This window comes from Ictalurus furcatus, chromosome 10 (assembly GCF_023375685.1).
Source record: "Ictalurus furcatus strain D&B chromosome 10, Billie_1.0, whole genome shotgun sequence".
Taxonomy (NCBI): Eukaryota; Metazoa; Chordata; class Actinopteri; order Siluriformes; family Ictaluridae; genus Ictalurus; species Ictalurus furcatus.
This window is the reverse complement of record NC_071264.1, coordinates 6,166,166-6,192,604: the sequence shown is the minus strand read 5'-3', so window position 1 is coordinate 6,192,604 and position 26,439 is coordinate 6,166,166. Positions and strand designations below refer to the sequence as shown.

Sequence of the window (26,439 nt, the reverse complement as noted above, 5' to 3'; positions counted from 1 at the left end):
TATATTTGCAATGTTTAATATTTGAAACTCCTCAATAAATTCATTAAAAATCTTACCCTTTGCACATCTATTACAAGTTGACAGTTATCCTAACATTAAGACGTTATTTACGATGATTTTTAAGAGCATTTCATTTGAATTTTTCTTTTTTTCCCTTTTCATTTTGACTTAGGAATAATCTTAAGGGGGAAAAAAGAACACTAGTTTTCATTTCAAGAATTATTAGGCATAAAAAAATATTCTTAACTTTTTTTCTTAAAAGTTAGAAAATGTCAGTTAAGAATTTGATTCTTAAGAATGTTTAATGAATCCGGCCCTGAACACGAATGCTTGTGTTTATTGATGATATAACTGCAAACAGCACAAATGATAATTTCTGTAATATATACACAAGCATATCATTTAGTATAAAGTGGAATATATATCAGGGAGGACATCAAACACTGTGCAGGCTGTAGTTTGCTTAAGAAAGCAGTCAGTCAATCATAACTATAGAAATCTATCAGTTTTATTTATGATGTTCATGTGTGATATATTATGTCCATGTTCCCTGAAATAGTGGAACTATATATAAAATATCTGATTCCTACAGGTAGGGGTGGATAAATAATTTCATACCCAGAAACCAGACTAGGTATAAACATAACATAAAACATATGGTGAGCTAGCTAGCAACTGTAGCACATTAATAGAAGTGTGTATTTTTTATATATATATATATATATATATATACACACACACACACACACACACACACTATTATTTTTATGCTCCCCTAACAAAGTTAATAGTCTACCTAGCATCTTTATTTCCTCTCAATGTTTAACTGTGTGAAGAGAGGTTGTGGTGGCCGGAGAGATACAGAGATACCTGGTGAACCCTGCTCAGGTTCACCAGGGTTGCAGTCACCTAGTGAAAATCAGATCATTGGTCATGTTGTGCAACAGGCCATAAGATTCAGTACTGAGGTATGTTGCATTGCATCACTGCAAACATATCTACAGATCAAATGAAAACTCAATAGGAAGAAGGAATTATGTTTTCAACAGGAAGTATGTTTATTTATCTTTTTCTGGTTGTTAGACACACTTTCCCCCCAGATAATGACAAATAAAAAAAAACTAATAGTGATAAAGAAATATAGATTTTTCCAAACATCAGACTTTACAGTTCACTGCATCTGTTTAATCCACCATTTTGGCAGGTTTGATGATGTCTTTAAGTAGCAAGTAGTCAGAAATACAGGTTGGGGCATAAGAAAGTGGCAGCCAGAAAAATTTTGCATCCCAGCCAGGGGAGTAACGGGTGCGAGGGTGCACGGCTGAGACGGCATGCTCCATACAGCTCACAACCTTCATCAAGTCACCGTCGGACATCTTGCTCAACTTCTTATTCAACATTGTTTCCACTGGACAGCACAGAAAAACAAAACATACAGTTACACACACATGGTTTAAAATGGTCTCCTAGCAACAGAGGATATAAAAAGTCTACATATCCCTGCTAAAATGGCAGGTTTTTGTAATGTAATCTTTTTTTTTTTTACCTAAATCATAGCAGAACTTTTGCCACCTTCAATGTGAAGTTACAATGTATAAAATTAAGTGAAAAACATAAAAAAATAAGAAAAAGAGTTACAATAACCTGGTTGCATGAATGTGCACACCCTTTTATAATTGGAGATGTGGCTGTGTTCAGAATGAACACATCACATTCAATCTCATGTTCAACCGTAATTATCATACAGCTATCAGCAATGAAATTATTCTGATTAACCCCAAATAAAGACCAGCCCATCTGTTTCTGTAGGATTTTCTTTACATCTTCTTGGTTTCATCTGACCGCTGAAGCCATGGTCCACAAAGAGCTTACAAATCATGAATTATCTCGCTTGTTGAAAAGTATCAATCAGGAGAAGGGTATAAAAGAATTACCAAAACATTAGATGCACCATGGAACACCATAAAGGTAAATCAACCAGTGGAGAAAATTGGACAAGAAAAAAAAAAAAAAAAAAAAAAAAAAAAAAAAAAAACCCCCACCACACACAAAACAACCCAGGGAGGCTGCCAAGAGATCTACATGCATCTACAATGGGGTAGGGTGTCTCATCAGAAGCACTTTCTCACACCAAAATAAAAATTTTTTAAAAATATCCAAGCCCAACTAAACCACCCCAAACCACCAAAAAAATGTTATGGTCTGAGGAGATCAATTCCAAAAGTTTTGTTTGGTACAAAAAAGAAAAAAAAAAAAAAAAAAAAAAAAGGACATCACTAAAAGAACACCATACCCATGGTGAAGAACTTGGGCTTTTACCAAGGTGGAGGGAATCCCACAGCTACAAATCCCAGCTGTTTTTTAGTGCAAAACATTCAGGTGTCTGCTAATAAGCTGAAGATGAAAAGGAATTTCACCTTTCAACATGACAATGACCCAAAGCATACATCCAAATCAGAAGAATGAGTTTTCCAAAAGAAGATCAAAGTTTCAGAATGATCTAGCCAGAGCACAGACCTGAATCCAACTGTGGATCTGTGGAGTGTCCTGAAGAGGGCTGTACACAGGACATACCCTTACAATTTGAGGGAGGAATGTTTTTGCAAGAAAGAGTGGGAAAATATTGCCAAGTCAAGATAGACCCAAAAAGACTGAGTGGTGTAATAAAATCAAAAGGTGCTTTTTTTACCCCTAAAAAAAAAAAAAAAAAAAAAGTTAGTTTCCCCCTTAATTTTTAATACGTTGTAATAACGAAATTACGAGGTGGAAAAAGTTCTGAAGATTTATCTTTGTTGAATTTTTTTTACATCACAAAAACCTGCCATTTTAACAGGGGTGTATAGATTTTTTTTTTAATATCCATCGTATTTAATACTGAACTGGTCATATCCAAATATACCTTTGCTTAAGTAATCGTCTCCATAGTCGTCTTTTGTCTCCTTCGGCAATCTTTCCCAAAGCATTTTAACATTTCGGAGTATCAAATCGGCGTCCGTCACACTGGTCTTAAAGAAACCTGGCTCGATACACAGGACTTTTACACCGAATGGGTGCATAGATATCCTGAATCACAGAAAAATGATTTGCTTTCAGGAAAGAGGTCAGGGTATCTCTTTATAATAAATGTTATTCAAAGCTTGTTGTAACAAGAACTATTTTTCATACATTTGAAAAGGCTGAGAAAATTACCAATGTCACACTGTCACTACCTGAGGCTGTCATTAAATGATTCCACACCATGTTTGGACACACAATAGGGTCCTCCAACTGGACTGATCCTGCCAAACACACTGGCGACGTTAACCACACGTCCCCTGGCTTTCTTAATGAGCGGAATGACACTCAGGGTCACACCGATGACTCCATCCAGGTTGACAGTCAGCACGGACTTGTAGTCTTCCAGGGACAACCAGTCACAGGGAGCCGAGGGAAGGGAGACCCCCGCGTTATTGACCACAGCCCATAGACCTGCCAAACATGGGAAAGTTTTAGTATAGGCTTGCTGCGATAGTAGGTGAGTATGAAAAGAATAAAGTACGTGTCATAGCACTCACATGCAACAAACCATTCACGGGCAATGTTCACATCTGACTTCAAAACGGGGTGAAAAACAAAACTTTTTTTTTTTAAACTATTCGTGTAAACTCTAGTGTGTGAAAATCAGAAGTTTCTGAAATACTTAAACCAGCCCATCTGGCACCTACAACCATTTTATAGCTAAAGTCACAGATGAAACTTTCTTCATTCTGATGTTTGATGTGTACATAAACTGAAGCTCTTGACCAATATCTGCATGATTTTATGCATCATGCTGCTGCCACATGATTGGCTGATTGGATAACTGCATAAATGCACAGGTGTTCCCATTAAAGTGGACATAGAGTGTACACTGCGTGACAAAAGCTTTTTTGGTTCGAGTTAAATAGGTATAAGTGAACTGAGGAAAATGTAGGTCTTACTGGAAAACTGGAATAAATAAATTTAAACCCCCCCCCCCACACACACACACAAAAAAAAAAAAAAAAAAAAAAAAAAAATTATATATTATATATTATATATATATATATATATATATATATATATATATATATATATATATATATATATATATATATATATATATATATATATATATCTCTCTCTCTCTCTCTCACACATATCACTTAAGCACATAAAAATAGTACACAGTTTTATGCAAAGATAACTTCTCCATAGGTTGTGTGTTGTTTCCCCACCTTTCTGCCCCACTAGCTCCTTGATAAAGGCTGTAGCCTTGTCAATGCTTTCCTGCTTTCTGACATCCAGATGGATTGTAGACATTCTGCTTGAGCAGGATTTTCTCAGCTCCTCTTCCCCCTTCTCTGAAAAACATGCTGCCACCACACAGAATCCACACTTGTCCAGATGGCGCGCTAGAAGGTTCCCGAAGCCGGAGTCGCAGCCAGTGATGTACACGTACTTACTCCCTCTGTCTTGAACCCTCTCCAGCTCACGAAACCAGCGCACCACATAGTACAGGACCACCAAAGCCAATACGTACATCCACATGGCTGCACAGAACAGAGCAGTTAACACAGTTGTGTTATAAGAGATCACATAACATCCTGATAAGAGTTTCATAACACTGTGTGCAACTCTGTATGACCGTTACCTCCCAGCATTGCCTACAGATTCTCAAACACACCGTGTTCACAAGATTTGTATGCGACTTATCACAAATAAGTCTGTCATGATTATGAAATTTTGGCTTACGACCAATTCGGAATTGAATTTGTCCTCACATACACAGCCAATAGTGAACATGAAACAGATACAGGTATGTTATTACATTTCTCTTCGCATTTTTGACTGTACAAACACCAACCTGGGCATTACAGAAATCTACACAGAGATTACAAAACAATAATATGCTACATGTATCTAACGTAATGAATAGTAAAACCAGGCCAGAGCACTGTCCTCTACAAGTTTAATCAATTGCGCTTAAGTTTCAACTAAATATAACCGTCACCTGATAAAATATACTTCAAATTGTAAATGTATTTGACTGACACTAGTCACTGAAATATATAGTCATAGCGGTAATTAAATTTCATCATGATGTTGAACTTACCGAGAGTGCAGTGTGTATTAAGATAAGATAAGACTTCATTAAATCACCAGATGGAGATGGAAAATAAGGGAAAGTGTTGGCCAAAGTGTTCTGCTTGACTACATATTTTATGACTGTGAAATCAAACTAGTTAATCATAAATCAACACAAAATCACAAATTAGAACAATACGTAGTCAGCATAATCACTAAATGCATATGAGATTGTAAATGTTTCGCTCATTACAAGCAAATTATGTGGAAAATGATTTGTTTTGCCAGTTCATATCAGTCTGAATGATAATTGACTGAACTACATTAGATCAAGTTGAGTACACACACAAAAAAGCCCAGGGCCCAAAGCTCAACAGATGTGAACTCTTGAACCTTGGTTTAGAAACAAAAAACAAACAAAGAACCCCAACCCCCGGCACCACCAAAAGGTACATTTCAAACCAGTGCCAGAGGGACCACATAACTTGGCTAGATGTCAAATGTAAACTTATTTTCATCTGCTGTTGTTTATCCTGAAGGTGTATTTCATTGAGATGCTTGTTCTGTGCTGCACTTTTCAACATTATTAAAAAGGAACATCCAGATTGATTGAGTTTGTTAGTTTTAACAGCAGGTCAGCAACCAGGCTAGTCACAAGGCAAACAAATATCAAGAGATAAATAAATAAATAAGGAACATCCAGAAACAGATGTAAGCTGACACAATGGGGTCCTCTTAAAAAGCAGAAAACTCCAGCAGGTAAAGGCCAATATACAGGAACTTATCTAGGTGTGGACATTACAGGGCACAGTACAAAGCCTCTTGCTTTAGAAACTACAGAGAGCACTTTCAGGGAAGAAGAAAAAAAGAAAAAAAAGGAAGAAAAAAAAGGAAGAAAAAAAAAGCGTTTTACACTGAAACCCTGGTTCATGCATCTTGATTATGGGGATTATATGGATGGAGATGATCCACACAAAAACTAAGGGGTGAAGAAATACACCCATGACGCATTCCAACCTCATGCTGAACCAGTATAAATGCATCTTTCTATCATGGCACAAAACAACAACAACAACAGATCATTACAGAAACAGCCAACTTTTCTGTGCGTGACTTTAGTCACGTTCCGACTCACACAGTGCTGATTAAAATAATAATAATAATAATAATAATAATAATAATAATAATAATAATAATACAACTCAACCACGTACCTGCTTTATCTTCAGACACACAAGTGAAACCTTTCCTTTCACAGTGGGATATACATTCAAGTAGAGGAGCACTAAAGAGTTTGTCTGAACAGTAGGCGGAGTCGAATATCACACAGCCAATCAGCGTGGAGCTACTTGACACGTGATAGGGTGGTCGGCTAGTTTATATCAGCTGATTTATATTACCGATCAAATAAGCTATGGATGAGAGCTAAAGATATTTGTATAAATTAGTATGGGTCTCTCATTGAGTTCCTTCAACAAGACAGCTGTAATAGTTTAATAAAAACATTACACTTGTCTCTCTCTCTCTCTCTCTCTATATATATGCTTACGTAAGACTAATGGATTGGAATGTAAACTTAAAGAATAAGGATAAAGCTGGTTTGCAATGTGAAACCTTTTGTTTATGAATAAAAATGTAGCATATAAATAATAAAAAAAACAACATATTCTAGGCGCTGATTGACATCATTATTATAATATTAGAGTATATCTTTGAGATGGAAGGGTTAGTTAAGTCGCGCGAGCCGTGAACACGCGGAAACGTCATAGTTACGTCATACGTCATGCTTAGTTACTGTTGCTAGGGCAACGTTCATAAACAGTAACAGAGGTTACTCACGTTTTAGCACGCGGCAGCTTCTCGGTTTTACAGCATAGTTTTTTTTTTTTTAATTTTTTTTTATAAAATTATAATGTCTTCGGCGTTACAGTCTAAAAGAGGGCCTTCGAATGGATCTTATACATTTTCCAGTCGTCCACATGTCGCTTCCAACCGCCTCAGATACACGGATCCTGAGATGATGGAGTAAGCCCACCTGAGTTATCTATAGCTACATGTACTAAGTGTTTGTTTATGTCATTTGGCGCATCTGTATAGAGCTGTATAGCAGAACTGAGTTCGAATGCACATTTCTAAGTGATAGAGCATATTGTCTAATTGATGTATGTTTGTTTAAACTCATGGCTAGTGTTTATTTTTCACGTGATACAGAAACGATGGACGACCGGTCTATGGAAACATTATGTATGATCGACGTGTCGTTAGAGGAAACACCTATGCACAACACATCCTGCCAGTCGTGAGTATTTATACACACAGCAAGCTTACATAACACAAGTGCAAGAAATGTTTACTATAGAACCACATTACTACCATGCAAGAAAATAAATCCCCATCAGCATCTCCTTATCATGAGAAAAGCATCTTGTTACTCAGTGTTGTGGACTTGAGTCACATGACTTGGACTTGTGTTACATGACTTGGATTTGGGTCACATGTCATGGACTTGAGTTGGATTTGGGACACATGACATGGACTCGACTTGAATTTGGTTCACATGACTTGGATTTGGGTCACATGACTTGGACATGGGTCACATAACATGGACTCAACTTGAATTTTGGTCACATGACCCATCTTGTTACTCATTGTTGTGGACTTGAGTCACATGACTTGGACTCGACTTGGACTTGGGTTACATGACTTGGATTTGGGTCACATGAATTGGACTCTGCTTGGGTTTGGGTCACATGACATGGACTCGACTTGGATTTGGGTCACATGACTTGGATTTGGTCACATGACATGGACTCGACTTGGACTTGGGTTACATGACTTGGATTTGGGTCACATGACATGGACTTGATTTTGATTTGGGTCACATGACTTGTAATCGGCTTGAACTTGGGTCACAAATTTGCTGACTTTCGACTCGACTTGACATAATCCAAGAAGACTTTGACTTTGACATCAGTGACTTGTGACTTCACCCAGACTCGGGCCCTTTGATTGGAAGGACTTGATACAGTACATTATTAAAACCAAAGATTAAAAAATCAACTGTTCTTTTCCCCCAACAAACAATTCATTTTCAACCAATCAGCTTCAATATTCATTTCCAAGGTCAACATTCAACCAGTCAGACAGCCAATCACCTTGCACTAGACAATGACAAAGTTCAAAGAGCGCTCATTCCCAGACAGCAGATGCACTTTGCGGTAGCCATGCTCACAAAGATAGTAGCCTTCACCTACAAAGATTGTGTTGTTTTGCAACAACAATAGTGCTGAAACATGTCGGACCTCTTGTTCAAGAATATCAGTCGCAAAAGCAACAACTTCAAATTTTGTTCGGCATTTGAAGTTACATGAAGCAAATCCCAAAGCAAAGCCAAAGTGAACTGAGATAGGATACTAAGGGTATCCTAGTAAAAACAGTCCACACCTCATCTCATGTGAAACTGAACTGAAATATTCAGTATTTATAGTCAAAGTTGGGGGCGTGGTGGCTTAACGTGTTTGCCTCACACAAGTATTTCTCTTTCCCCCCTACCCTACTAAGTTTAAATGTTATAATTGTATTGTGGCAGTCATATACAGTGTTTTACTATAGCTTCAGTTGTGCTGTCTATTTATTTTTGCACCCATGTTATTGTGGAGAGGTGTGAATTGTTTGCCCCTAGCAGGGGGCTCACACCCCTCCCCCTTTCCCATCGCCCTGCTCACTAGCAGCTAAACCCACGATACGCTACACACAGAAACCCACAAGTGTCCTGAAAAATCTTATAACAGACTTAAATGAATTCATTTGTTTACACTGATTGAAAATGTCCACCGGTGGAATGGGACGACAGTGTACTGTGAGAAAGGGTTAAATGACTTCAGTCTGGGTATGTTGTTCTGAAAAATACTGTCAGGCTTTTATTTTAAAATGTTGGACTCGTGAAGTTGAGATAGAGGAATCACTCTTAACACAGGATGTACTTTATTACATATGTGGCTCTAGCAATCATAATCAACAAAAAAGGTGTCTGACCTTTTTTTAGCATTTGTATGAATGCTGGGATTTAGGAATACATCCTTTATTTATGTTGTTTTTTTATATCATATTTATCTCAAAATAAGGACATTTTCTAATAAAGATAAATATAGATAAATAAAGGTGTTTTCTTGTAGCAACAAGATGTTTCTCATAATAATGCAATGCTGATGGGTTTTTTGTTCTTGCATGGTAGCAATATGCTTCTGTAGTTTCCAGTCCGATGACAGCAGTTAACATGGTACTTACTATAATGTATTGTGCTGTATGTGATTAACAGACATCTCAGCCTGACCCAGTCGAGATCCAACAGCAGGAACAAGCAATGCGACGAGCCACAGCAAGAAAGAGGGCAAAAGACAGAAGTCCAAGGACACTTGAGAACAGAAAGCACGTAGATGTTCAGACAGGTAGCTATTCATGAATAATTTTAGAAACCTTTCCAATGGTTTTATGCTTGTAAATATTAATTTTAAGCAAAGTATGTCAATCTAACACAGTGATAGTACGTTAATTCTGCTTTATAATCATTCAGTCTCTTCATCACCACTGTCTCTTGTCTTCTCCTTTGCACTAGTTCCTTTCTGGATGCTTTCTTTATCACTGCACACTACATTCCCTGTTTGGCATTGTAAGCAATGATGGAAACAAACTTCTGGTTCATTGGAAGCCCTCTCTGCCATTGCTTCCACGAGCTAAAGCAATAAATCCACTGTAGTCTTAAGAGTTTCTCTTATTCCTTCAAGCTAGTACTCAATGGTCTCAAACATTTTGCACTACCATGACCAGTCAATTAAGCTAATAGCTATAAAAACCTCACTAAAAATATCAACTTAATATAATAGTGGGGTGTGGTTTCCACCAGTGTAACAAAATTAAAACATGCAGAACGCCTAGCTATCCTTTATGAACCCCACACCGTGTGCTTCTGTGTGTGATTCTGTAAAACATAATATGTTTATGTCAGACATGCTTGTATTGTGCATCCAATTAGGAATGACACCTACTGTATTCACAAGACATATCTGTTTACACAGTGATTCATGCAGTTTTTAATTCTGTTCATCTACTGTGTACTTGGAGTTTAAATTTGGCAGCCTCATATGTTTGCCCCTAGGGTGTTGGACATGGATATAAGTGTAATTTGAGATGCAAATAATAATATGAAGTCTTTATTTGAATGAAAATGACAGAATGTTAAAATGGCAGTGTTTTGTAATTTAGCGTGACTGGGAGCCATTGTCTGAAGGATGTAGTTGTATTGTAGCGTGCGCTGTAGTTTTTCATCTATAGATTCTGTTCATTATATTCTTGTCACTTGTGTCAAGTAGTGAGAGTAAATTCAGGGACGGTTTTACGATATACAGGAAAGTCTTAACAGAATCGTCCCGATCGTTTTCAGTAGCAGGCTTATCTTATGCAGGAAGTGACAGCATTAGTGAAAGCTATTTTATTGTGAAGTTGATTGAAACTTTTACACTGGCCAAAGTATAAATAGTGTATTATGCATGTGACGTCTAGAGAGAAATACTATACATTACAACATTCATGCTAAATTGTGCAGTGTAGGTCAATAAACTAAACAGTACACACTTGCAGCGATACACATTCACACATTGTTAAAACCATGGATCGTGGCAGTGAAAATCTTGTTAGATTAACAAACTTTATTGACTCATGTTCAGTGGTAACGTACAGTCCTCATTCAAGGAATTCAGGCCACCAAATATGGCAGAATGATAACATCTGGACCAAGTGCTTAACAGTGTCTATTCTGACTTTATTCTGGATTTTTGTTTTTCAAAGATTCACTGCAAAAACTAATATTTTACTATTATTAAAAAAACAAGTTTTTTCAATAACATTTCAATAGCAATAATTTTGTTTAGGTCCACAGGCAACTCAAAAACAAACTAATATACAACAAACAATATATGCAGCTCTTTCACTTTGAGTTTTCACCTGATACAGCATGAAACCTCTTCAACATCCAAGATTCAAGTAGCTTTATTGGCATGGTAAAAGGCTTTACATTGCCAAAGCATTGGTAACATTAAATTACAGACATACATGTTTACGCACATTCACGTGCACTTGGCGAGCCACATGCTTTTTGTCAAAGAGCCAATGTATAGCTGATCCAGATTACACTCCATGGTTTGTAGCGCATATGTGGGTTCGCATGGAGTTAGGGCTGAACAAAATAAACCTCTAATATGTGTTGGTCAAAAATCAGAAAAAGTTGATTTGTTGAGCGGACATGGGGTCACATGGGGTCACATGGGGTGACCTTTAAGGTATGTTTGTCAAAATGTAGAGAAATTCTGAAATAAAGCAAACATTTCTGAAGATTCTGAATTCTAGAAGCTGCCATAAATGTCTCATTTTAGGCTGCTTATACAACAATACAGCAGAAGCTAATCAATCCTCTGGACAGTATTTTGAAACTGTAGGGAGAACTACTCTTACTCTACTCTGTTTCTGTGCAAATATTGAAAATATATTAAGTTTGACATGGCTAAGTTCCAGCCACATTTGTCAATCAGTAGGCATAAATTGTAGGTTAGCATTCTCAGGGATCAAACCAGTTTCTTAGATCAGGTGTTTTTCAATAAGCATATGCTAATCCATGCACAAGGCTAAGTATGTTTTGTATGCTAGAGTTATACTTGGAGGAGCTGAGTGATCATATTGAGGATTCCAGTGTGGAATGCCAGACAGATGCATTTCTGGACAAGCCAGCCACACCTCTCTTTATCCCTGCCAAATCTGGCAAAGATGCAACAACACAGATAGAAGAAGGAGAGGTAACTTTTTTTATTCATCAGCATGGTTTATGGTTTTCAGCTTAATAGGTATGGCAACTTTTAAACAGTTTTGTGTATCGCCACATTCATTCTAAGAAGAGAATTAAAAGCTGTGCTGTTATCTACAAAGACTCATTACCAGGGTCTGATTATGAGCGGGTGGATGTGGATATGGTAGTCAAGCGGACCTAAAATTCTGAATAAAACAGCATATACAGTGTGGAAGTATTTTACAGTAGTTACAGTGGTGCTTGAAATTTTGTGAACCCTTCAGAAGTTTCTATATTCCTGCATAAATATGACTTAAGACATCATCAGATTTTCGCAAGTCCTAAAAGAAGTCCTAAAAGTAGTTAAAGAGAAGCCAATTAAACAAGCGAGACAAAAATATTACACTTGGCCATTTATTTATTGAGGAAAATAATCCAATATTACACATGTGTGAGTGGCAAAAGTATGTGAATGTTTGCTTTCAGTATCTGGTGTGACCCCCTTCTGTAGTAATAACTGCAAATAAACGTTTGGGGTAACTGTTGATCAGTCCTGCACATCAGCTTGGAGGAATTTTAGCCCATTCCTCGGTGCAGAACAGCTTCAACTCTGGGATGTTAGTGGGTTTCCTCACATGAACTGCTTGCTTCAGGTCCTTCCACAACATTTCTATTGGAGTAAGGTCAGGACTTTGGCTTGGCCATTCCAAAACATTGGACAAGGATATGAACAAGGATATGAACTACAGTGAGGGAAAGAAGTATTTGATCCCCTGCTGATTTTGTACGTTTGCCCACTGACAAAGAAATGATCAGTCTATAATTTTAATGGTAGGTTTATTTGAACAGTGAGAGACAGAATAACAACAAGAAAATCCAGAAAAACGCATGTCAAAAATGTTATAAATTGATTTGCATTTTAATGAGGGAAATAAGTATTTGACCCCCTCTCAATCAGAAAGATTTCTGGCTCCCAGGTGTCTTTTATACAGGTAACGTGCTCAGATTAGGAGCACTCTCTTAAAGGGAGTGCTCCTAATCTCAGCTTGTTACCTGTATAAAAGACATCTGTCCACAGAAGCAATCAATCAATCAGATTCCAAATTCTCCACCATGGCCAAGACCAAAGAGCTCTCCAAGGATGTCAGGGACAAGATTGTAAACCTACACAAGTCTGGAATGGGCTACAAGACCATTGCCAAGCAGCTTGGTGAGAAGGTGACAACAGTTGGTGCGATTATTCGCAAATGGAAGAAACACAAAAGAACTGTCAATCTCCCTCAGCCTGGGGCTCCATGCAAGATCTCACCTCGTGGAGTTGCAATGATCATGAGAACAGTGAGGAATCAGCCCAGAACTGCATGGGAGGATCTTGTCAATGATCTCAAGGCAGCTGGGACCATAGTCACCAAGTAAACAATTGGTAACACACTACGCCGTGAAGGACTGAAATCCTGCAGCGCCCGCAAGGTCCCCCTGCTCAAGAAAGCACATATACATGCCCGTCTGAAGTTTGCCAATGAACATCTGAATGATTCAGAGGACAACTGGGTGAAAGTGTTGTGGTCAGATGAGACCAAAATGGAGCTCTTTGGCATCAACTCAACTCGCCGTGTTTGGAGGAGGAGGAATGCTGCCTATGACCCCAAGAACACCATCCCCACCGTCAAACATGGAGGTGGAAACATTATGCTTTCGGGGTGTTTTTCTGCTAAGGGGACAGGACAACTTCACCGCATCAAAGGGACAATGGATGGGGCCATGTACCGTCAAATCTTGGGTGAGAACCTCCTTCCCTCAGCCAGGGCATTGAAAATGGGTCGTGGATGGGTATTCCAGCATGACAATGACCCAAAACACACGGCCAAGGCAACAAAGGAGTGGCTCAAGAAGAAGCACATTAAGGTCCTGGAGTGGCCTAGCCAGTCTCCAGACCTTAATCCCATGCAAAATCTGTGGAGGGAGCTGAAGGTTCGAGTTGCCAAACATCAGCCTCGAAACCTTAATGACTTGGAGATCTGCAAAGAGGAGTGGGACAAAATCCCTCCTGAGATGTGTGCAAACCTGGTGGCCAACTACAAGAAACGTCTGACCTCTGTGATTGCCAACAAGGGTTTTGCCACCGAGTACTAAATCATGTTTTGCAGAGGGGTCAAATACATATTTCCCTCATTAAAATGCAAATCAATTTATAACATTTTTGACTTGCGTTTTTCTGGATTTTTTTGTTGTTATTCTGTCTCTCACTGTTCAGATAAATCTACCATTAAAATTATAGACTGATCATTTCTTTGTCAGTGGGCAAACGTACAAAATCAGCAGGGGATCAAATACTATTTTCCCTCACTGTATATATACACAAAACAATTAACATTATAATTAATACATTCTTAGTTGTGTATGTCTAAATGTGACACACCTAATACTGGACAAGGCTTTGAGTGCAACATGAGTGAAAAACAAATAAAAAGTGCAGGGTAACTTACAAAAATGCTTCAGAAATGCGTATGGTTTGAATTGTCCTTAACACTCATAGGAAAATCTGTTCCTAGTCATTTGTCCACCACAGGGAAGTCTTCAGGACAGACGACTTTGTACTTTGTGATTTCTTAGATAGATACTCAATAGATACAATTAAATAATAATAAAAAAACAACACCACAAAATACAGTCATTACAAGTGTCCCTGCAACATGTAGGTATTTGCATTCAAATTGTGAGAATATCAGTCTAATTATGGACTGTTTTAAGCCCATTTTTGTAGTGATTCACAACAAATTCAACTTAATTATTGTTAGTCTAATAAAGTTGTTGTCTTTTTTGGTTACAGCTGTTTAACTTTGATCTGGAGGTGCAGCCAGTGTTGCAGGTGTTGGTGGGAAAGACCATGGAGCAAGCTTTGCTAGAAGTACTGGAGGAGGAAGAGCTGGCTGGGTTGATGGCTCAACAATGTGCTTTCCAGGAGTTGCGTAATGCTGAATTGGTGGAAGTTCAACGACTGGAGGAGGAGGAGAGGCGCCACCGTGAGGAGAAGGTATTGCGTCATGTTCAGCTACAATTCTCATTTTGTCCATTTCCTGTTCCTAGAAATTATACGATTGATCTTCAGTAGTTTTAGATAGATAATAATTAACAATCTGAATTTACATCAATTAATTTATCTAGTACCCTCCATTGGCTCATACACTCCATTGGATCAAAACCTTGTAATGGTGGAAGGGCTTGTGTGATCCTGTGAACCTTCTAAAGGTTCTGTGAATCATCCTGTGAATGATCCACCTAAAGACCCCCATGATCTTCACTATTAAGACCAAGAGAACCTCGCTTGTAACAGGGATACCCAGACCCACCCCTGGAGCCAGACCTGGGGGTGGTGTTTGTCGGCAAGCACCTGGTGGCCAGGTAACCTATGTAATCCGGTCGGGCTCAGCCTGAAATGGCTGCATAGAGCCGCCTTGTGGGCCCAAGGTGAAGGGTGTGGGTCGAGTGCGATGCCAGATTGGCAGCAGAAGGGATAGAACTAGACGGACTGGACCTTGGCGATGGAGACCGGCTTGTGGGACGTGGAATGTTGCATCACTGGTGGAGAAAGAGTCGGAGCTTGTGGAGGAGGTGGAAAGGTACCGACTAGATATAGTCGGTCTCACCTCCACTCATAGCATTGGCTCTGGAACCAAACTTCTCGATCAGGAGTGGTCTCTCTCCTACTCCAGAGTGGAACTATGTGAGTGGCCCCAGGCAAGTATGGGGATACTCACAAGTCCCAAGCTGGGTGCCGCACAGTTGGAGTTTGTCCCTGTAGACAAGAGGGTCACCTCAATGAGGCTTCATGTCTCAGAGATTGTTATCTGTGCGTATGTGCTGAACAGCAGTTCAGAGTATCCGGCCTTCATGGAGAAGGTGGGTATGGTGCTCGATAGGGTGCAGCCTACTGACTCTGTAGTCTTATTAGGAGACTTCAACGTGCACGTAGGGAACGATGGAGATACTTGGAGGGGGTGATTGGGAGGAACAGCCTCTCTGATCTGAACCTGAGTGTTATTGGACTTCTGTGCTAGTCATGGATTGTCCATAATAAACACCATGTTCAAGCATAAGGATGCTCATAAGTGTACTTGGTTCCAGAGCACCTTGGGCCAAAGGTCGATGATTGACTTTGTAGCTGTATCATCGGACCTAAGGCCGTATGTTTTGGACACTCGAGTGAAGAGGGGGGCAGAGCTGTCAACTGATCACCACTTGTTGAGCTGGTGAGTTGGACCAGATGAATGGCACACCGGCCAGATAGACCTGGGAGACGCAAACGAGCATTGAAGGTCTGCTGGGAATGTCTAATGATGCTGAGAGGACTAACTCCCACCTCCGGACTAATTTATCCTGTATCCCGAGTGAGGCCAAGGACATTGAGTCTGACTGGACCTTGTTCAAGACCTCAATTGTGGAGGCAGCCTCAACAAGCTGTGGCATGAAGGTGGTTGGTGCCTGTCAAGGTGGCAACCCCAGGACCCACTGATGGACACCGGTGGTGAAGGAAGCTGTCAAGTCGAAGAAGGTGCCTTCCGGGCGATGCTCACGTATAGGTCTCTGGAGTCGATTGAAGGGTACTGGCTGGACAAGAGGGCTGCAGCATGGGAAGTCACCAAAGCAAAAGCTTGGGTATGGGAGGAGTTTAGAGAGGCCATGTAGAATTACTATTGGATGGCTTCCAATTTGTTCTGGCAAACCATTTGGTGCCTTAGGAGGGGACAGCAGGACGGCACTCAAGATGTTTTCAACAAGGGTGGGGAAACACTGTCCACTACTGGGGAGATTGTTAAGAGGTGGAAGGAACACTTTGAGGAACTCCTCAATCCAGTGGACACGCCCTCCGTGCAGGAGGCAGTGCTGGATAGCTCCGGCGAGATTGGATCTATAGCTGTAGCGTGTGCTGCGGGCACAGGAAATACAGGACCAGTAGGGGGCAGTCATGTTTCTTTTGAATAGACACGGCTTGCTAGAAGATACAATAGTTCTGCCTGGACATATACTGTATACACATACATTCTTTTACCAACCAAATGGTGCTGTTTCTTGTACTGAAGTCCATGATCTGCTTGTGCTTGGCCTGTGGATCTGTGAACCTCTCTCAGAACTGTTTTGAAACAAGCAGCAGAACACATTAAATGTTGTCGAGCCTCAAAAAAATGGAATGTGTGGTTGGTTAGGTTTAAGAAAAATTATTACGTGTGGTTACGTAGTATAGGTAAGTATATTAATGTATGTATTAAGGTATGTGTGTTTGTGTAGCGTAGTGCTAACATGCAGGTTTAGCATACCTGAGATTGGGGCTCGAGTCACAGCTCAGTGTTTTTAAATGAGTGGGGTGTTTTTCACTGTAGAAAGTTCCTGAAGGTAACGCTCAATGAATTCCATCTTCTCCTTTATAGTCAATGGAAACTTTTGTTCTTTTCTAGATGAAAAGTTATTTAAAAACTTGTTTAAAGTGAACACAGAAGTCCACACACTGGAAAAAAAAAGCTCATCGGTTCCACATGATTGAATTGAGCTAACTTGTACTGTACTGTGTGAAGACTTACAGATGTAGATCAAATGTTTTGAAATAAAAACATACTGGATTTTGCAAGTATATTTATTTTGCAAACTTATTTTTAAGTATGTATATTCAAATTTTGGCATGCATACTTAAAATTCTAGTATGCATACTTAAAAAAATAAGTATGCATACTAGAATTTAATATATTTAAATAAATATACGTCTCAGCAGCACTTCTCTGTGAGTAAAATGCTTTTGCCTCTACTGCGATGTCATAGACTGTAAATACGTACAAATTACTTGACCTGGATAGAATTTATATGACTCTCAAAGTTTTATGCTTCTGCTCATCCCCTTCAATTTGATGAGCAAAATATAACATGATGATTGCTTATTAATTGTCCAGTACATTAGCATGTGAAGCCAAAGCTATTGAAGCTACAGCATATGCATTTTACTCCCTGCATTGCCCAATTAAACAAACGGCATTCCTTTTCTTAAAAAAGATTTTAAAAAGTTAGTGGTACTTTCACAAACTTAAAAAAAAAAATTCTTGGTCACAACTGTAACTGGTGGGACAGTGAAACAGGTCAGTAAGAAATGATCAGGTGCTCAATAAGACTCATTATAAAATTGCAAACAATATAGAAACATATTTTTCCCCAAGCATGAACAATATTCATTCAAAAGCAGAATAGGCATTGTATTGTCATGTCATTGTAATGTATGTGTCATTGTAAAATAATGTTACAAAGCATACCTTTATTTTTTGATCTACAGTTAAAAAGAAGTTAAACTGGAAAATTAAATGGTAGGCTATAAAAATGCACCTATTTCTGGACAGTGCTTGATCTAAATATTCTACATAACGAATAAAAATCACAAACATGACAGTTGTGAATAAAACTATTTTATGTATTAAATTAAAAAATATATATAATATAGTTGTCTTGAATATCTCTGCAGCTCATCAAAAATATAAATGGGGCGTCCATCAACTGAAAGCACGCTGTCGGAGTTAGTGTCAGTGTTGTTCACGTGGAATTCATTCAGTGTTACCTCGATGAACTTTCTACAGTGATAAACCCCGCTCATTTAAAAAACAATTAGATGAGCTGAGGCTCAAACCCTGGTCACTGGTATAGTAAATCTACATGTTACCACTGCACTGTCCTAGCACACATATAAAACCTCCTTAACTTAAATACTATAGTTAATGTACCTGTAGTACGAGACTCGATCACGCAAGCGGCAGAAATGAGGTTTCTCCACAGGGTTGCTGAACTCACCCTTAGGGATAGGGTGAGGAGTTCAGTAATCCGGGAAAGCCTCGGAGTAGAGTCGCTACTTCTCCAGATCGAGAGGAGCCAGTTGAGGTGGTTCGAGCATCTAGTAAGGATGCCTACCAAGCTCTACCAGGCATGCCCCACTGGGCGGAGACCCTGAGGCCGACCCAGGATACGCTGGAGGGACTATATCTCCTGGGTGGCCTGGGAATGCCTTGGAGTCCCCCAGGAGGTGTTGAACTCAGTTGCTGCAGAAAGGGAGGTCTGGTCTGCCCTACTTAGTATGCTGCCACCGTGACCCTCACCAGGACAAGCGGTGTACAAAATGGATGGATGGAAAAAATATGGATGGATAATTTATCTAGTATATCTGACCAATTTTCAGTATGTTTAGATAGATAGATAGGTATACTGTATGTCGTTCAGAACAAGATTGATATAACAGCTGACCTGTATTCCAAATTCAGGACCAGAGGATTAAGCAGCAACGGTTGGTCTTGAAGAAGGAAAGAGAAACAGCAGAGAAAATCGCTGCTAGAACATTCACTCAACATTATCTTGCTGACCTGCTTCCCTCAGTCTATGCAAATCTGAGAGACCATGGATATTTCTATGACCCAGTGGAGAGAGGTATGTTTCTAGTTCATTGTAATGCAAGTATTTAAAGGGTTTTAATTAAGACTGTATTAAATCTGTGATGAATCAGCATCTGCAACAAAATGCTTTGTTTTGTACCCAATATATAAAACCTCTTGTCTTCAGATCAGTCAGCAGAGATAGACAAGATGTGAGCCACTTAGTTCTCGCAATTTCTCAGTATATATTATATAAATAATATATATATAATATATATTATATAAATATATAAATAAATATTAACAAATAAATCATACAGTATCTTCCATAAAACGACATATTGCCTATCTATACTGCAAAGTTCATGAGAAGAAATCGGCAATCTAACATAGCATATTTATTAATGTAAGGCTAGTACAATATAAGTATGCTACTTCACCAAACCTTTAAGTAGATATAACCGATTTAATGGTTTAATTTAATAACAAATTAAACTAACAAATTAAATGTGGCTACTAAATGCGAATCAGATAGTTAATATGTCCAAATATAGTGCCATAATGAGGAACCAGCCAATATGAACACTATGTCCTAGGGTGCTTATACATTTGACTGAAATGTGCACAAGGAAACAGAAAACTGGTTATACAAAAAATATGTAAAATATCAGTACAAAATTAATGTGTCAGAGAAGACAGAAAACACATTTGTTTTGTCAGTTATTCAGTTATTTCTACCACTAAAATATTGACATCTGTAAATGAACTCTAATCTTTTAATAATATGTTCATTCACACACACACACACACACACACACACATATATATATAATATATATATTCTAACCAAAATACAATACAAAAAATATTGTGCCAGTGCTGCCATCTCATGAGTCATGCATCTCATTTTCCATCTAGAAACTGTGTTTTCTTTAATGTGATCTATACTAATTTTCAATACAACAGATATAGAGACTGGATTCCTTCCCTGGCTGATGGCAGAAGTCAACAATGCTTTGGAAAATCAGCATGTTGCTCGAACAGTGCTTGACAGTGAGTATGCATTTACCATTGTAGTCTACTCTACATCAAATGTGAGGTTTCCTTTAGATAGGTTACTGCGTTTCTCTAAAATGGATTGGATTTTTTTTTCTCATCAATCTGCAAAAAAATCTCCATAAACATTCATTTAATTAATATGAAAACAAAAACACCCAATCACATTTACACAAATCAGACTCTTCAGATCATTTGGTGTGACAGTTGAACTTGAGTTTAGGTATAGCCAGTTTCTTCAGACTTTAGGTATTGGTATTACCTAAACATTACTTTGCTATTTTTTTCTATACTTGTATGATGGTTGAAGATGTTGCTTTGAATGGTTTCTACGTACTTGTGCTTTAAAAGTTCCAATCTAAATGACCTTACTTTAATATATCCTGGGTATTGGACAGAATGTAACTAAGCAACAGTGTGTGAACTTTTGCCAAATACGTGTTGTCACATCCCACTCTTTTCTTTTCTTTTATAGCTCTCATCCAAGAAGTGTCCAATCGCAGACAGGAAGACTTTCAGATGTTCAGCTGATGTTTTTTCGTCTCTTGGTAAAATCTCATTGTACTCATAGTTTCCTAAATATGATAATATTTAAGGTTAAAATAAAAGCCCCACTATATTAAACAGGTATTTTATCACTTTTTTTGAGTCTTTATTGTTACACCTAATGAAAGCAAATGCACAAATCTCTAAAAAAAAAAAATTATAATATAATTAAAATATATATATATATATATATTAATAGAAACACATTATGTGGTTCACTGCAACATTATACACATGTAGTGGTACTTATCCCAGAAAACATTGGTCCTCACACTTTAATAAGATAAAGTTGTGATACAACCACATGGTTCTGTGGAAAGAAATACTGGTGTGTGTGTGTGTGTGTGCGTGTGTGCGTGTGTGTGTGTGTATATATATATATATATATATATATATATATATATATATATATATATAGTGATTATAGTGTCTATGTACAAGATTGGTTTCTTGTACATATCTCATATCTTCATGACCAGTGGCATGGATAAAGAGCAGGACAAAGTGTAGAGAAAAGACTGACAGATTTATATGTCAGAGTTTAGAAAGAACCAGCTGTCAAACACCTGAACTGAAAAATGTAAAAAAAAAAAAAAGTAACAATTAAGAACTCTTAACTCGTCTTTTAAATTACTATTAAGTGCTCGTCCAGTTTTGAATTTCAACAAAAATTTCAACATTTAAAAAAACAAAACAAAAAAAACAACAAAAAAACAACCTCAAACTCAAAACATCTTATTGTATTAAAAAAAATCATTACTTAACTTTTTAAAAATCAGAAAGTCTGGACATGATGTCTACTAAAAAGCTTTATGGCTGCAATAAATAGGCAAAATATTGTTTCTGGTAGGACTGGAGAACATGGAGGAAACTGTTTGCAGACACAGGGAGAACATATGTAACTCAGCAAGCACAGGCAGACAGGGTTTCGAACCCGGACTCTGGAGTTTTAAAACATTAAGAACCGTTTGAGTGTGTGTATACCAAGCATAATATAATGGTATAATTTATTCTTGATGATGGCAGCAATAATTTAGTTGCATTTCATGTGTTTTTATGCCTAATACGTTTTGTTTCTCTGAACATCTGCCAGTGTTTGTCACATACAACCTATTCTCTGTATTTCAAAAACAAGAAATAACATCAATGCAGTTAATGCATTCATTAAAATACATGAATCTACTGCAGTCTATCTATCTATCCATCTAAAAGTGTTTCACACTAAGCTGACTTTCATACAGTTAGGTCTTCAAGGGCACATTGTTTAACTCCAACCAAGAATAAACTCCACCACTCCAGCCTGACATTGTGTCCATGTGCAGGGCTCTACGGTAACAATTTCTTTTAGGAGTTGTGCTCCTAATTACAAAAATTTAGGAGTACAGTCAAAAATTTTGGAGCACGGTTGAAGTTTAGGTTGTTTTTTTAATTTATTTTAGTTTTTTAGTGATGGTAACATCTCTGTGCTACAATATGACACACAAGTAGGCATGAGAAAACTTGAGCTTGTCAATTATGACAGAATTTAGGAACATAGTGTGAGCCATGACAAATTAATTTACCTTCTAATAAACTAAATTTAATATTTTCAGTTAATATTACAGACTGTATGCAAAAAACAAAAAACAAAAACTAAACAACTGTTAACCTGTTCCACCTTCTAAACAAATACAATAAACCTCAATGTTCAGTGTCTGAAGTCTGCTCCTCTTAAATATATTAAATCTACACTATTAGACATTTTCCACTGTCATGGTTCTGGGCTGGAGTCAGTTCTCTAACCGCTCTGTGTATATTGTGTATATATCTGAATAATCTCATATAGGATGTGATTGGGGGAGTTCATTTACCTGTCAGATGCACAGCGCTTTAGTTTAATGGTGTTCATTACGGATGCTCCGATCAGGATTTTTACAGCCGATACCAATCCAGATACCAATCTTTTTTTGTTTAAGCTTTAATCAGGAGGTCTATCATAAACAGTTAAATGTAAGCTCTCTGCTCATGGTCACTGTTAATTTAGTTAAAATAATAGCTATGAGAAATACTGTTGATTAATTGATAAATAAACAAGCATAAAATATTTATTTTTTAAATATCTTAAACAATAAAGAGTCCTAATTAAAAGTAGATTAACACAAGCATGATCCATATTAGGAAAAAGGCTTATAGCCTTCTGAGGAGATAGCCTACTAAGCCTAATGTCAAACTATTAAATGCAACCCATAGTAATTACACATTATTTCATTTCTCATTTTATTTATATTTTATGACGTTATTATACTATCTATTTTTATATTACATGATTTATTTTCTTAAATAAATCCTTTATTTTCATTTTTTTATTTTAAAACGTGTGCATCATGACACCTAGATGAACACTATACAGTTGGTTGTGGGACTGTAAGTCATTCCTTTCAAATGCTATTGAGCTTTAAATTATGGTATATTTTGTGTATGAGCCCATGCAGTAATAGAATACATGGCAATTTTTATATATGATTTAATAGTTTATTTTATTAAATATCAAACATCTAAAAGGTGTGCATTATAGCCGACACCTACATGAACACTTTAAAGTTGGTTATATGACTGTAAGTCATTCCCTTCAAATGCTATTGAAGTTAGAATCATGTATAACAATGTCGTATGTAACTTTAGAGATGGTCCCTTAATTTCCGCATATCTGCGAATATCGAACGTCCAACCAACTTTATGACAGTGCAGGACATTTTGCGGGCTCAATAAAAGATGGCGGTTATGAGATCGACAAGTTGAAGCAGATGATGTAGAGTTACTCTTGTCATCATAATGGCTTCTTTGCAGTAATTACACCCTTGTTCGGTTGACTGAGGAGATGAAAAGCAGTGTGAAAGTAATTGTTGAGCAGTGTAGATGCATTTTGGAGTTTCAGTTTTTATTCTGATTGTATTATACAACTCCGAACAGGTCACTCGCACCGGTGCAAATAAATATTTAACACAGTCGCACAAATAACTTTTCAGTCGCAAATGCGAGTGAAATGGTCGCACTGTAAAGCCCTGATGTGGTGTAAGCCTACACTATACTTATGGCCTTGCCTGTGTTATCTGAAAAGGAATTTGGTCTGATATGAGTTACTATAGACCACACACATTATAGTATCTAATGTTTAATCTACACAACCTACACAGACTAAAGACAAGAACCCTAGTCTCCAAACATGTAAAATCTCAGCAGATCAAGTGTTTTCACAGCAAATGATTTGGATATGACATGGAGAGAGTGTCAAAATCCGATTGGGAACATTTACTACAGGAGTGATGCTAGGGTCAGTGGACATCAGGTGCTTAAACTCTGTCCCCATGGGCTGCCCATGCTCAAAAAGTTACCCTTTAAAGAGGACTTTGCTGTCTAGTTACACACACTGTCACGTCACGGTAAACAAACTATTCGTTGCATTTCAGCTTTTCTTTATTCCTTTCTTTATCCCTTATATAATATTTATGTAATATAATTTAATGTACCATTCCCCTGATTTATTTTTCCACATTTCATTTACACCACTGTAAAACACATTACACTTGTCCACCATGTTTGCAGGTTGAATTCGGTGACGCGCAAGCAGTTATGGGCAATATTAGCTGAAAAAATGTCCACGGATGCACACTTGAAAATCTACCGGAAATAGTAGACCATCAGGGTAGCTTTGTGAAACTCATTTTCAACATACTATGATTTGGGACACACTCATTCTGATCTCAGCTACTATTTAGGATGGATAGTGTGCCAATTGGGACATAGCAACTGTGTGGGGTAATGAATAAATGAACACATCTGACCACTCAGGGGTTAAGTGGAGTGGGAGCTTAGTGGAAAGTGAACTATGGTATTATAATTTGGTGGAAATATAATATAAATCATAACATAACATGGCATAATGGTGATAATATTGATGTAATATAGTTTCACACTGTTTTGTAGAGAAATACGTTCACTGTAAAATGTACAAATTTTCAAATTTGTAAAAAAAAAAATTTTTCAGGGTTTATACATTCGATAATAAAGCTGGTTGATTTTGTTACATTAAAGGCTTTACTTTATTATGTACCATTTAGAACGGACTCATATTTTGGCATCATTTACAAAAACAGCCAAAAAGAGGAAAATTGAAAACATTAGGTCTTGCCAGCTTTCAAAACCTATCAAACCTACAAAAATATACTTAAAGTGAGACTCATAGTTCTTTCAGTAATTTTAGCGTGCGTCAATGTATGACATGATCAGAAAAAGTTGGATTTATTATAAAACTTGCCTCGGGTGTTATTACTGTTTGTAGGATTACCAGACCGATAAAATATAAAACTTTTCTAACTAGGCTAGTTTGGTGTCGCTAGCTAAGAGGAGGCAGAGCTAAGCTATCACTGTATGGGTTTAGCTGCTACAGTCCATGCAAAATACATTATCCTTCCTTATGCTCTGCTCATATCATATTCACATAAACTGGAACTCATATAGACATTTACACACCTTGTTTTTCTGCTCAGAATGAGAGCATGTTACTGTTTCAGTTTCAACCCCTTTACTGGTTTAAATAAATAAATAAATAAATAAATCGGGGTATATCCGTTTTCCTGACATTGACTGTGTGAGCTAGCATTTGGCAGAATTGAGAGGCGTCAGCCAATAAGACATGAGTGTTTCCACGTTTTTTCCTGTAAACCTGTCTGATTGGTCTCGTCTCCATTCACTGAAGATATAAAATACAACACCGCCTCTTCTTTTTCTGACGTTCAGTTATGTAGTGACGAACCGCTCCAAGTGGAGAATTATTCAGGGCTGAAGAAAAATTCTTCGTGGCTACAGCCCCCAGTGTCCAGGCCAGGTTACGCCCCTGGCAGTCGCGCAAGATGTGATTTTTTTTACTTAATATTGTTTTCTTAACAATAAACTTGTAACGCAAGTAATGTCATTTTATTGACATCAGTAACTATAATCAAATTACATCAATTTAAAATGTAACGTGTTACATTACTGTGTTATCAGAATAGAGTAATTAGAATACAGTAACTCGTTACACTAAATTCTGCATATAGTAAATTAAGTATGAACATTTTTGGAAGGCATTTTGCTAAAAAGTGTTAATTCCCTCCTATGTATAGAGACTTTTGGTACACTCAACTAGAGAGACTGACAGGACACACCATAGTAGTAGTTACTCATATTGTCTTTATTTATTTTTTAATTGGGCATAAATGCACAATAATGATTGAACGTGTTTTTTTATTTACTTATTAACATTAAAGTATGTTGCATATTTAGGCTCCTTGCTTAGGAAAATGGTACTCAGTGTAGTAATCACACTCAGAGAGCCCGGAACTGTGAGCAGACTATTCTCTTTGTTGCACCTCCATAAAATCAGATTTTAATCTTTTTTGGCTTCAATTCTCTGTAAGAGTGAAGCGTGTTACTCACATTTAATGCTGGATTACAAATCTTTTATGTTCTGTGAAAATAGTCATGCTACGTGAGAATAATGTGCTT

At 37.6% G+C, this 26,439-nt stretch overlaps 2 protein-coding genes across 2 annotated transcripts; one reads left to right on the top strand and one right to left on the bottom strand.

Moving 5' to 3' along the window:
- Positions 1 to 1,034: 1,034 nt before the first annotated feature.
- Positions 1,035 to 6,451, bottom strand: LOC128613974 (retinol dehydrogenase 7). Its single transcript, XM_053635186.1, has 5 exons — positions 6,300 to 6,451; positions 4,236 to 4,550; positions 3,210 to 3,468; positions 2,900 to 3,063; positions 1,035 to 1,408 (listed from the first exon to the last, which is right to left on the bottom strand). Exons 2-5 carry the CDS (start codon positions 4,546 to 4,548, stop codon positions 1,185 to 1,187), a joined length of 960 nt encoding a protein of 319 aa, XP_053491161.1. The 5' UTR covers positions 4,549 to 4,550; positions 6,300 to 6,451; the 3' UTR covers positions 1,035 to 1,184.
- A 357-nt stretch (positions 6,452 to 6,808) lies between these two features.
- Positions 6,809 to 21,000, top strand: rsph3 (radial spoke head 3). Its single transcript, XM_053635185.1, has 8 exons — positions 6,809 to 7,110; positions 7,297 to 7,384; positions 9,404 to 9,533; positions 11,785 to 11,930; positions 14,751 to 14,954; positions 19,207 to 19,369; positions 20,281 to 20,367; positions 20,846 to 21,000. The coding sequence occupies exons 1-8, from the start codon at positions 6,998 to 7,000 to the stop codon at positions 20,899 to 20,901; spliced, it is 987 nt and encodes a 328-aa protein (XP_053491160.1). The 5' UTR covers positions 6,809 to 6,997; the 3' UTR covers positions 20,902 to 21,000.
- The last annotated feature ends 5,439 nt before the right edge of the window (positions 21,001 to 26,439 follow it).